The 13,179-nt window shown below is 42.5% G+C and overlaps 1 protein-coding gene across 1 annotated transcript in view; it reads right to left on the minus strand.

Moving 5' to 3' along the window:
- Positions 1-11,795: 11,795 nt before the first annotated feature.
- Positions 11,796-13,179, minus strand: part of LOC311108172 (protein cornichon homolog 3-like) — a gene marked incomplete at its 3' end in the record, with an annotated part of 54,907 nt that continues 53,523 nt past the window's right edge. Inside the window, exon 7 of the mRNA XM_084150790.1 lies at positions 11,796-11,822. Coding sequence (XP_084006916.1) covers positions 11,796-11,822 — 27 coding nt within the window. The remainder of the gene's footprint in view (positions 11,823-13,179) is intronic.

A 13,179-nucleotide genomic window follows, 5' to 3' on the forward strand; every position in this document is an offset into this window, starting at 1 on the left:
ATAATAACAGAACATAATCATAATAATTTGTGTACTGCAAATTGAACACAACTAAGCCCCAAAAGATTACACACCTTGATTACATCACACGATCACATATGTCTAATTTTTTAATTTGTGGGAATACTTGGGAACATAATTCCTAAATTGTTAATTTTTTTAAATGATTCCTGGTGATTTAAGTCTTTTTTAACCAAAAACTTTGGTAGTGGCAAAAAATGCCTATACCCTTAAGTTTACATTAGATACCCTGTAACTGTCTATACACCTATGTTTACATGACATACCCTGTCACTGCCTATACCCTTCTCTTTAGATTAGATACCCTGTCACTGCCTATGCCCTTAGGTTTACATTCGATATCCTGTCACTGCCAATACCTAATGTTTACATTATGGATCCTGTCACTGCCTATACCCTTTTCTTTACATTAGATGCCCTGTCACTGCCAATACACTTATGTTTACATTATGGATCCTGTCACTGCCTATACCCTTCTCTTTACATTAGATACCCTGTCACTGCCTATAACCTTATGTTTACATTAGATACACTGTCACTGCCTATACCATTATGTTTACATTAGATACCCTGTCAATGCCTATACCTTTATGTTTACATTAGATACCCTGTTACTGCCGATACCCTTATGTTTACATTAGATACCCTGTCACTGCCTATACCCTTATGTTTACATTAAATACCCTGTCACTGCCTATACCATTATGTTTACATTATATATCCTGTCACTGCCTATACAATTATGTTACATTAGGTACCCTGTCACTGCCTATACCCTTATGTTTACATGAGATACACTGTCAATGCCTATACCTTTATGTTTACATTATATACCCTGTCACAACCTATACCCTTATGTTTATATTAGATATCCAGTCACTGCCTATACCCTTATGTTTACATTAGATACCCTGTCACTGCCTATACCCTTCTCTTTAGATTAGATACCCTGTCACTGCCTATACCCTTCTCTTTAGATTAGATACCCTGTCACTGCCTATACCATTATGTTTACATTATATATCCTGTCACTGCCTATACAATTATGTTACATTAGAAACCCTGTCACTGTCAAAACCCTTATGTTTACATAATTTAACATGTCGCTGCCTATACCCTTATGTTTACATTAGATACCCTGTGATTGCCTATACTCTTATGTTTACATTAGGTATCCTGTCACTGCCTATACCCTTCTCTTTACAAAAGATACCCTGTCACTGCCTATTCCCTTCTCTTTACATTAGATACACTGTTACCGACTATACCCTTATGTTTACATTAGATACCCTGTGATTGCCTATACCCTTATGTTTACATTAGGTATCCTGTCACTGCCTATACCCTTCTCTTTACATTAGATACTCTGTCACTGACTATACCCTTATATTTACATTAGATTCCCTGTCACTGCCTATACCCTTCTCTTTACATTAGATACACTGTCACTGACTATACCCTTATATTTACATTAGATACCATGTCACTGCCTGTACCCTTCTCTTTACATTATATATCCTGTCAATGCCTATAACCTTATGTTTACATTAGATACCCTGTCACTGCCTATACCTTAAGTTTACATTAGAAACCCTGTCATTGTTTATACACTTATGTTTACATTAAATATCCTGTCACTGCCTTTACCCTTATGTTTACATTAGATACCCTGTCACTGCTTTACACTTCTCTTTACAGTAGATACCCTGTCAATGCCTATAACCTTATGTTTACATTAGATACCCTGTGATTGCCTATACCTTTATGTTTACATTAGGTATCCTGTCACTGCCTATACCCTTCTCTTTACATAAGATACCCTGTCACTGCCTATACCCTTCTCTTTACATTAGATACCCTGTCAATGCCTATAACCTTATGTTTACATTAGTTACCCTGTCACTGCTTATACCGTTATGTTTACATTAGATACCCTGTCACTGCCTTTACACTTATGTATATATTAGATATACTGTCACTACTAATACCCTTTTGTTTACATTAGATACACTGTCACTGCCTATACCCTTTTCTTTACATTATATACTGTGTCACTGCCTATACCATTATGTTTACATTAGATACCCTGTCACTGCCTATACCCTTATGTTTACATTAGGTATCCTGTCTCTGCCTATACCCTTCTATTTACATTAGATACCCTGACACTGCCTATACCCTTCTCTTTACATTATATACCGTGTGACTGCCTATACCATTATGTTTACATTATATACCCTGTCAGTGCATATACCATTATGTTTACATTAGATATCCTGTCACTACCTATGCTCTATTGTTTACATTAGATATCCTGTCACTGCCTATACCATTATGTTTACATTAAATACCCTCTCACTGCCTATGCTCTAATGTTTACATTAGATATCCTGTCACTGCCTATACCATTATGTATATATTAGATATACTGTCACTGCTTATACCCTTATGTTTACATTAGATACCCTGACACTGCCTATACCCTTCTCTTTACATTAGATACCCTGTCACTGCCTATACCCTTCTCTTTACATTAGATACCATTTCACTGATATACCCTTATGTTTACATTAGATATCCTGTCACTGCCTATACCGTTCTCTTTATATTAGATACCCTATCACTGCATATATCCTTACGTTTACATGAGATATTCTGTCACTGCCTATACCCTTATGTTTACATTCAATACACGGTCACGGCCTATACTCATATGTTTACGTTAGATACCCTGTCACTGCCTATAGCCTTATGTTTACATTAGATACCCTGTCACTGCCTATACAATTATGTTTACCTTAGATATATTGTCACTGCCTATTCCCTTATGATTACATTAGAGACCCTGTCACTGCCTATACCCTTATGTTTACGATATATACTGTCACTGACTATACCCTTCTCTTTACCTTAGATACCCTGTCACTGCCTATACCCTTATTATACCCTTATGTGTACACTCGATACCATGTCACTGCTTATTCCCTTATGTTTACATTCGATATCCTGCACTGACAATGCCCTTATGTTTACATTAGATACCCTGTCACTGCCTATACCCTTATGTTTACATTAGATATCCTGTCACTGCCTATATGTTCCTCCATTTCCAAAGAGCACAAAGCAAGAACGGGGGACATACAGTACAGAACTACTGTATAGAGCTACAACATTTAAACAGCTCTTTTCTCTTATCATGTAAAAATAAGTCAAACTGCTGCGGGAATGTTAAACCAACATCCTGTGAGAGAATTCTCCTCTCCTCTCCTCTCCCCTCCTCTCCCCTCCTCTCCTCTCCCCTCCTCTCCTCTCCTCTCCTCTCCTCTCCTCTCCTCTCCTCTCCTCTCCTCTCCTCTCCTCTCCTCTCCTCTCCTCTCTCAGGACTGCAGCAGGACTCCCGTGAGTATTTGAACACACTCCGCTTACAGACGGTGGGCCGGATGTAGCTAGCTAGCTGTAGCATTCAGAAGGCAGGCAGAAGCTGGAGTCATCCCAGTAGTCACACAGGAGCTCGGCTATTTTAGGAGGTCCTCCGTCTGATCAGCCCGTGGCTTCTTTGTTAATACAGTGGGGAGAACAAGTATTTGATACACTGCCGATTTTGCAGGTTTTCCTACTTACAAAGCATGTAGAGGTCTGTAATTTTTTTATCATAGGTACACTTCAACTGTGAGAGACGGAATCTAAAACAAAAATCCAGAAAATCACATTGTATGATTTTAAAGTAATTAATTTGCATTTTATTGCATGACATAAGTATTTGATACATCAGAAAAGCAGAACTTAATATTTGGTACAGAAACCTTTGTTTGCAATTACAGAGATCATAAGTTTCCTGTAGGTCTTGACCAGGTTTGCACACACTGCAGCAGGGATTTTGGCCCACTCCTCCATACAGACCTTCTCCAGATCTTTCAGGTTTTGGGGCTGTCGCTGGGCAATACGGACTTTCAGCTCCCTCCAAAGATTTTCTATTGGGTTCAGGTCTGGAGACTGGCTAGGCCACTCCAGGACCTTGAGCTGCTTCTTACGGAGCCACTCCTTAGTTGCCCTGGCTGTGTGTTTCGGGTCGTTGTCATGCTGGAAGACCCAGCCACGACCCATCTTCAATGCTCTTACTGGGGGAAGGAGGTTGTTGGCCAAGATCTCGCAATACATGGCCCCATCCATCCTCCCCTCAATACGGTGCAGTCGTCGTGTCCCCTTTGCAGAAAAGCATCCCCAAAGAATGATGTTTCCACCTCCATGCTTCACGGTTGGGATGGTGTTCTTGGGGTTGTACTCATCCTTCTTCTTCCTCCAAACACGGCGAGTGGAGTTTAGACCAAAAAGCTCTATTTTTGTCTCATCAGACCACATGACCTTCTCCCATTCCTCCTCTGGATCATCCAGATGGTCATTGGCAAACTTCAGACGGGCCTGGACATGCGCTGGCTTGAGCAGGGGGACCTTGCGTGCGCTGCAGGATTTTAATCCATGACGGCGTAGTGTGTTACTAATGGTTTTCTTTGAGACTGTGGTCCCAGCTCTCTTCAGGTCATTGACCAGGTTCTGCCGTGTAGTTCTGGGCTGATCCCTCACCTTCCTCATGATCATTGATGCCCCACGAGGTGAGATCTTGCATGGAGCCCCAGACCAAGGGTGATTGACTGTCATCTTGAACTTCTTCCATTTTCTAATAATTGCGCCAACAGTTGTTGCCTTCTCACCAAGCTGCTTGCCTATTGTCCTGTAGCCCATCCCAGCCTTGTGCAGGTCTACAATTGTATCCCTGATGTCCTTACACAGCTCTCTGGTCTTGGCCATTGTGGAGAGGTTGGAGTCTGTTTGATTGAGTGTGTGGACAGGTGTCTTTTATACAGGTAACGAGTTCAAACAGGTGCAGTTAATAGAGGTAATGAGTGGAGAACAGGAGGGCTTCTTAAAGAAAAACGAACAGGTCTGTGAGAGCCGGAATTCTTACTGGTTGGTAGGTGAGCAAATACTTATGTCATGCAATAAAATGCAAATTAATTACTTAAAAATCATACTATGTGATTTTCTGGATTTTTGTTTTAAGGGTACAGTTGAAGTGTACCTATGATAAAAATGACAGACCTCTACATGCTTTGTAAGTAGGAAAACCTGCAAAATCGGCAGTGTATCAAATACTTGTTCTCCCCACTGTAGATTTGTTTATGCGTAAACACAGCCCCCTCGCATTGGCTCCTCCAGTGCACAGTGTGTGGTATTTGAGTGTGTTGTTTCACAAAGTGTATGTTAGTTTCTCTGTATGGCGAGTGTATTTGTGTGTACATGAGAGACTGAGTATGTGTATACAGTGTCTAAGTGGGCCAACATTTGTGTGTGTTTAACAGATACGTGTGTGTGTGTCTGTGTGTGTGTGTGAGGTTATTGTATGGTGAACATCAGGGGGGTTGAGCATGTGTGCAGTATGTGGGTGTGTGTGTTGGTGTGCACCTCTCTACTCTATGTGTGTAGCTCCATTGCGGTGCTGAAGCCCTGTGTTGGCCAGCCTTCAGTGGCAGTGGCATGGTCCAGGCTGTTGACATGCTGACATACCTGATGTAGAGGGACAGCCATGGGCTGCCAGACACAATACTGCCTCAGTGGATTAAAGGGCTCTCAGGGTACTAACCCCACTTCCTTCTAACATAGTTTGGTCTTTGTTATAGGGCATTGTATGTCTGTCTAATTGAAATCTTAATGGTTTTTAAATAGACAAAGATCCATTCCAGGTTTGTTGTGTGGTCCGTGCCAAACAGTCCATTGTGTTGACTCCCTGCAAGCTTCCCTTCACTCCCTCTCCCCATGAGGCAGCAGGCTAGCCCCGTTCCCCAGAAATACAGCCTGATACACAACCACTATCACATTTATCATCACTGTGGGAACCCCACCAATAAACCACTTAGAGATACTGGAGGGGAATAAATGTTGTGACTTAACACAGGAGAGCAGGGGTGAGTGTGGAAAGACCACTAACATACATCTCTGTGTCCATGGACTTGTAGGGCTGAGTAGTACATAGAGAGAGAGAGAGAGAGAGAGAGAGAGAGAGAGAGAGAGACGAACACACACATGGTGAGCCATGCCACAGACAGTGAACAAGTGGTATCATGCTGTAGTCAATCTGAATAGAAGCCGATAACAACCCGACAGAGCTCCACAGTTATGAGCCAGTGTCTTATTTAGAGCTGCTGATTTTCTATTAGTATTTTATTAGGATCCACAACAGGAAAGGTCAGGAACAATGAGAATTGGCATCTTCTTGGAAAGGAGTGGCTTATGACCCACTGTGCTCCTACTGAGAGAAGCTGTGTGTGTGTGTGTGAAAGAGAGAGTGTGATATCAGCGGTGTGCTTTCTATGCACAGCATTATGGTGTGTGTGTGTAAACTCCGGTGTATACAGTAGCACTGGATGAGGGAACAGTGATGAAGGTCATCTCAGTGCCGAGGAGAAACACAGATCGGTGGTAATTAGCACTCTGACTGAGAGCCCAGCATCTGTGTCTCAGCCAGCCGCAGGACACACACTCACACACACACACACACACACACACACACACACACACAAACACACAGAATCCACCTACGTGTCACCGAGATATGCCTCTGCTCTGATGGATGCTAATCTAGACTTCTGCTGGCTATACAAGCATCTCAGTTACCATCACTAATTGTCATTGAAGTCAATAGGCGTAAGGGGCAAGAAAGTGCCTTTCCCACAACTTCTTTCTCAGCATATCCACTCTCAGATCTATATCAAACCTCAGAAGTAATATCACATAGTGTTGATCATCCACGGCCCAAAGTTTGCTATGATAAGGATCAATAGAGGATATCTGCTCTTGTGAAGAGTAGAACATTTAAAAGTAGTTCTGTTTCAATGGCTTCACTACTGTTAGATCATAGAGTAAATCCACTGCCTATGACTGCAATGAGTCAGATAGTTATATACAGTAATCTTCAGAGAGTCACGAATCTAGTCTTTCCTAAAAACAGCCCAGCTCTGTGTGTGTGTGTTTGTGTCTGTGTGTGTGTTTGTGGCACGGCTCGCCTGTCTTCTGACCTTTTGTCTAGATCAGGGAAGGGCAACTTTGATGAGGGTGGGGGCAACAAACAATCTGAAATCATCATGAGGGGCCGCAGTGACTGTATACCCACATCCATACCCACACAGAGAGAGAGCAAGAGAGAGAGAGACAGCATGCGTTAGAACAGGTGGGAGATAAGGACATAGAAAAGCAAGCGAACACACACGGTGAGCAATGCCACAGACAGTGAACAAGTGGTATCATGCTGTAGTCAATCTGAATACTAGCCGATAACAACCCGACAGAGCTCCACAGTTATGAGCCAGTGTCTTATTTTAAAGCTGCTGCTTTTCTTAGAAGTATTAGTATTTTATTAGGATCCACAACAGAACAGGTTATCAGGAAAGGTCAGGAACAATGAGAATTGGCATCTTCTTGGAAAGGAGTGGCTTTTGACCCACTGTGCTCCTGCTGAGAGAAGCTGTGTGTGTGTGTGTGTGTGTGTGAGAGAGTGTGATATCAGTGGTGTGCTTTTTGCGAGCAAAATATTTTAACGGGCCCTCTCCTGACAGTGGAGAGCCATATGGACGTCGAGAAAATGTTGCCATTTTAAAGCAAGTTTACTGCTATTCTACATATTTTGTCATGGGGGAGAGAGAAGATTTAGCAATTTATAACTAATTTCATGCAATTCTACAAATTTTGCCAAGGGGTGGAGAGAAAAAGGTTCAGATTTTAGTATGATATCTGAGTGAGAATCACAAACAAAATCAATGGGGGCCCGCCGGTCGGTAATGCCACCATGATTAATATAAGTTTAGAAAGCTGGCCGCTAGACTAACTTACCCCAAATACTGTAGGTTAGCTGACACGGGCTAATTGAGTGACTGTCATTGACTGACATAATAAGAGTAAAACTGCTGATGCACAACCAAATTTCGAAATTGCACCTTCAGTCTAACTCCCAACAGTAAATAGAGACTCCAATTTTTTTTGTGGCGGGGGGAATTGATCCGCGGGCCTACAAAAGGTGGTGGGCTACCTATTTTAGTTAGGTTAGCGTAGCAGCCCATAACTGAGCCCACTGAGCACAATGGGAAAGACAGTGGGATATTCTAGACAACAGTTTGCTCTCTGTAGGTGGTGGGAAGTTCATGGATAATTATTTGGTGCAGAGTCATAGGCTGTGTTTTTAATCTGATGCCATTGTGGTGGTCTCTCAGCAACATAGAATTACATATTAATTTAATAGGATCTCTGTGCTCAACACTGTGCGTTTACTGGGCCTGGTGGGCTGTGGAATGGATCTGATTCACACCAGCCGATCCACAGTGGAAGGAAACCAAACTCACTGCCCTCTTATCCTGGTTCCAGATCTGTCTGGATGGGCTTTAGCGAACGGTCTGACTGTCTGACTATGACTCTGATATAGGTCTAGTCTAGAGCATGAGAACAATCATTATTCTAGAGGCGTCTCCTTTTTGGGTTCATGAAATGCTCAAGCTACATAGAGGCACTAATGTGGTTCAATATACAGTATATTAATGACCTCTGTGTTTGTATCTCAGACAAACCAACAGTGAAAGCCTGGTGCAGTCAGGCACCTTCCAGTAGTATTTTTCTGTGTCTGCTTGCTTCACCACTGACTAATGAGCCGTACATCACTGTGTGTTTGAGAAAACCCCTTAGCGACAGGCCTGGAGGGTGTCACGGACAGACACTCACTCTGCTAATTACTGAAGCGAGAGAGTGTACTTTAACTTGACCCAGTTGACTTCATCATTACTGCTGGCAGAAACTACTATATAAAGAGAGATCTCAGTCAAAGAGAGTATAGGAGAGAAAAACATTTTGGTAATTTAGCTCATCCTGAACACTGAGCCAGATAGTGTTGTAAAGTGATTAACAATAAGTCTCCCAACCGGCGCATATTATTTCCTAATTAATCCAGCTTTTTGTCTCTGCATCTGAACTCTGTAGGCTCTTTTCCTAGAAGACAATACGATGTTACTAGAATGCTAAACTATTAGAACATTCAGAGGTTGATTTGAAGCATCAGGAGAGTCTTAGCTGGATATTAATATCATCTTTGGTGTGATGATGATCATTTAAAGAGGCAACAAGACAATTACTTGTTATTATGGGATGATTCTGTAATCTGAATATGTGATTCTTATAGCCTTCCCTAAAACTAGCAATGACTATTACTGTATAACCTCGGACAAGACGATTGCTGAAACTTTCTACCCAAATAGCAAATACTGTATACCGTATGTCTGGTTAATGCTGATTTACAGTGCATTCAGAAAGTATTCAGACCCCTTGACTTATTCCACATTTTGTTACTTTACAGCCTTATTCTAAAATTGATTAAATTATTGTTTTTCCTCATCAATCTACACACAATACCCCATAATGACAAAGCAAAAACAGGTTTTTATCCATTTTTGCAAATACTGAAATACCTTATTTACATAAGTATTCAGACCCTTTGCTATGAGACTCAAAATTGAGCTCAGGTGCATCCTGTTTCCATTGATCATCCTTGAGATGTTTCTACAACTTGATTGGAATCCACCTGTGGTAAATTCAATTGATTGGACATGATTTGGAAAGGCACACACCTGTCTATATAAGTTCCCACAGTTGACAGTGCATGTCAGAGCCATGAGGTCGAAATAATTGTCCGTAGAGCTCCGAGACAGGATTGTGTCGAGGCACAGCTCTGGGGAAGGGTACCAAAAAATGTCTGCAGCATGGAAGGTCCCCAAGAACACATTGGCTTCCATCATTCTTGGCCTCCATCATTCTTAAAAGTTTGGAACCACCAAGACTCTTCCTAGAGCTGGCCGCCCGGCCAAACTGAGCAATCGGGGGAGAAGAGCCTTGGTCTGGGAGGTGACCAAGAACCCGATGGTCACTCAGACCTCCAGAGTTCCTATGTGGAGATGGGAGAATCTTCCAGAAAGACAACCATCTCTGCAGCACTCCACCAATCAGGCCTTTATGGTAGAGTGTCCAGACGGAAGCCACTCCTCATTAAAAGGCACATGACAGCCCGCTTGGAGTTTGCCAAAAGGCACCTAAAGACTCTCAGACCATGAGAAACAAGATTCTCTAGTCTGATGAAACCAAGATTGAACTCTTTGGCCTGAATGCCAAGCGTCACGTCTGGAGGAAACCTGGCACCATCCTTACGGTGAATCATGGTGGTGGCAGCATCATGCTGTGGGGATGTTTTTCAGCGGCAGGGACAGTGAGACTAGGCAGGATCGAGGGAAAGATGAACGGAGCAAATTAAAGAGAGATCCTTGATGAAAACCTGCTCCAGAGCGCTCAGGACCTCAGACTGGGGCAAAGGTTCACCTTCCAACAGGACAATGACCCTAAGCACACAGCCAACACAACACAGGAGTGGCTTCGGGACATGTCTCTGAATGTCCTTGAGTGGCCCAGCCAGAGCCCGGACTTGAACCCGATCAAACATCTCTGGAGAGACCTGAAAATAGCTGTGCAGCAACGCTCCCCATCCAACCTGACAGAGCTTGATAGGATCTGCAGAGAAGAATGGGAGAAACTCCCCAAATACAGGTGTGCCAAGCTTGTAGCGTCATACCCAAGAAGACTCAAGGCTGTAATGGCTGCCAAAGGTGCTTCAACAAAGTACTGAGGAAAGGGTCTGAATACTTATGTAAATGTGATATCTGTTTTTAATTTCTAATAAACTTGCAAAAATTGATACAAATCTGTTTTTGCTTTGGCAGTATGGCGTATTGTGTGTTGATTGATGAGGAAAAAAAACAATTGAATCCATTTTAGAATAAGGCTGTAACGTAACAAAATGTGGAAAAAGACAAGGGGTCTGAATACTTTCCGAATGCACTGTATATGCCCATATAATGTCACATTCAGATTTGTGTTTTGTTCTACAGCTCTGAGGCCAAGAGTTATTTTAGCATTTCAACTATTTAACTATTTAAACTCCTTCTGAAAAATACATAGTGTTATAACTTATAAGACTGTTTCGGACTCCCATCTACTGTGTCTGGTATCCCATGTAAAACAAAGTCAGTGGAATGGACAGTACATGACAGTGTCTGATCAGGACCGGGGGTGAGTTATGACGGGATATACAGCACAGGGTGTCATATGTGTTCAGATCCAGGGATAGAGGGAGTGGAAGGAACAGGCAGGTGAAATCCTCTCTCCCAGTGGCTGCTGGGTAATGCGAGCTGACAGGATGGGCATCTGAAACAGCCAGGAGTCTGACAGGTTGCCCGTCTGCTGCGGTGGGGGTCACAACCACACACGTCAAGGCCCATAATGCTTAGCAACATTCTCCAGTCTAAGGATAAGGATATCACAGGAGAGGACAGTGACCAACGCCGAGGGAAGTGCAACGGAAGCAGAAAAGTGCAGGATGGAGGGAGGAAAAACTATAATTCACCTTACTAGGAAAAAAGCATTCTGTTGGCTTTAAACTTAGGGGGTATTTTTAGGTCAGACTGGCTGTGTAGGTAGAAAACGGAAATCCAGACGTCATAAGGCTTTAGAGAAAAGCTGGGATCTGGAATCTGTCACTCACTGCTGAGGGAGGTGGTGAGACACTACGGAGTAGCAAGACATGACATTAACATCTCAGTCACCTGATCACTCTCTAAAATGAAAGATAAAAAATTAGATGTCCTGTACAGAGGCTCTTAGCACATACAGTACATCACATCTACTGTACAACACAGTTATCTCTGTAGGTGGGTAAGGGGCGTCTTCGGAGTGGGGGCATAGAATCAGTTAAGAGAGTTTGAGATTGAGTGCCAGAGCCGTTCGACATGAGCTGAATGCCATTTCACGGCTATAAGTGAGGAGTGTCAGATGCTGCCAAGGGGAGCAGAGAGGGAGCGAGGGGGGAATGTGGGGGGAGGGAGAAGACAGGAACGTTGAGGGTAACGGCAGTCTGAGTGCAGTTTAATTATGAGGCATGTGGTAGTGATCTGGAGAGTGCCCAGGTGCACCGTGGGAGGACAGGCTGTCACCGATCTGTCACCGCCCTCACGTCGCATGGCGACATGGGCACAGCTCTGAAAGCATGCATGAAAGCACATGCACACACACTGTACACATGAAAGCATATTTGCAAGCCAGCACGCACGCACACACACACACACAGAGTTGTATAATCACACAGGTAAGGACTGCAAATGACAACAGCAGGAATCACAGTTTCCCTTGCAACTTCACACAAATCATCCCAGAAGAACAAGGGATCCTACCTCTCTGTAACCACATTAAGGAACGGATACAGATGGCAGACAGGTGGACATGATACAGCAGGAGGAGACAGGAGACGTGGTAGTAGGGCAAACTGTAGGACTCTGACAGTGTCACTGCATCAAATATTGTTACCAGGAAACAACTAGTCTCTGCTGATAGATTTGGTTTTAGGTGCTGAGATTAGGAAACAACAAATGAATGTGTGCATAAATAGGTTATACTTTACCGAACATATAGTTTACTGTAATATATACTGTAGATATACATCTTTAGGGGAATAAATACATTTCTTTCTTCAGCGGACCAAAACATTTCTTCCCATTGACAGTTATGGTCCTTTAGCCATTTGAAAAACCTACACCATGACAGGAAAAGATAAATAAATAAAAAATAAACACATTAAATGTAAAAAAGAGAAAGCCTCTGATGTCACATTTTAAAATAGTCATACTTTATTTCATAAACAATTATCTAAATTCATCTTGGGTGGACAGATACACAGTAAACATACAAAATGCTCTTAAATAACAAAACAACAATGTGGACATTCCTGTCTTGTCCTTGAGTAGAGGATGATGCAAAACTTCTGCACAAAGATGCATGATTACGAACTATGCAGCAAACTGACAGCATTGGTATAATGAATTCTCTGAAAGACAATGAAATGAAACAGCATTGCCAAAAGCTCTGAAGTCCATAGCTGTTTTCAGACACAGATTCATTATTGGCAGCATCTGCTAGCTAATGGTAATGGCAGAGTGAGGGCAGTTAGAACTTTAACAGTGTCTTTAATTTGATATATCAGTCATCTTACAGTGAAGGCTGGTATGCGATTCACTTATATTTGCTGAA

This window comes from Coregonus lavaretus (genome assembly GCF_964263955.1).
Source record: "Coregonus lavaretus genome assembly, chromosome: 33".
In the NCBI taxonomy this organism is placed as follows: Eukaryota; Metazoa; Chordata; class Actinopteri; order Salmoniformes; family Salmonidae; genus Coregonus; species Coregonus lavaretus.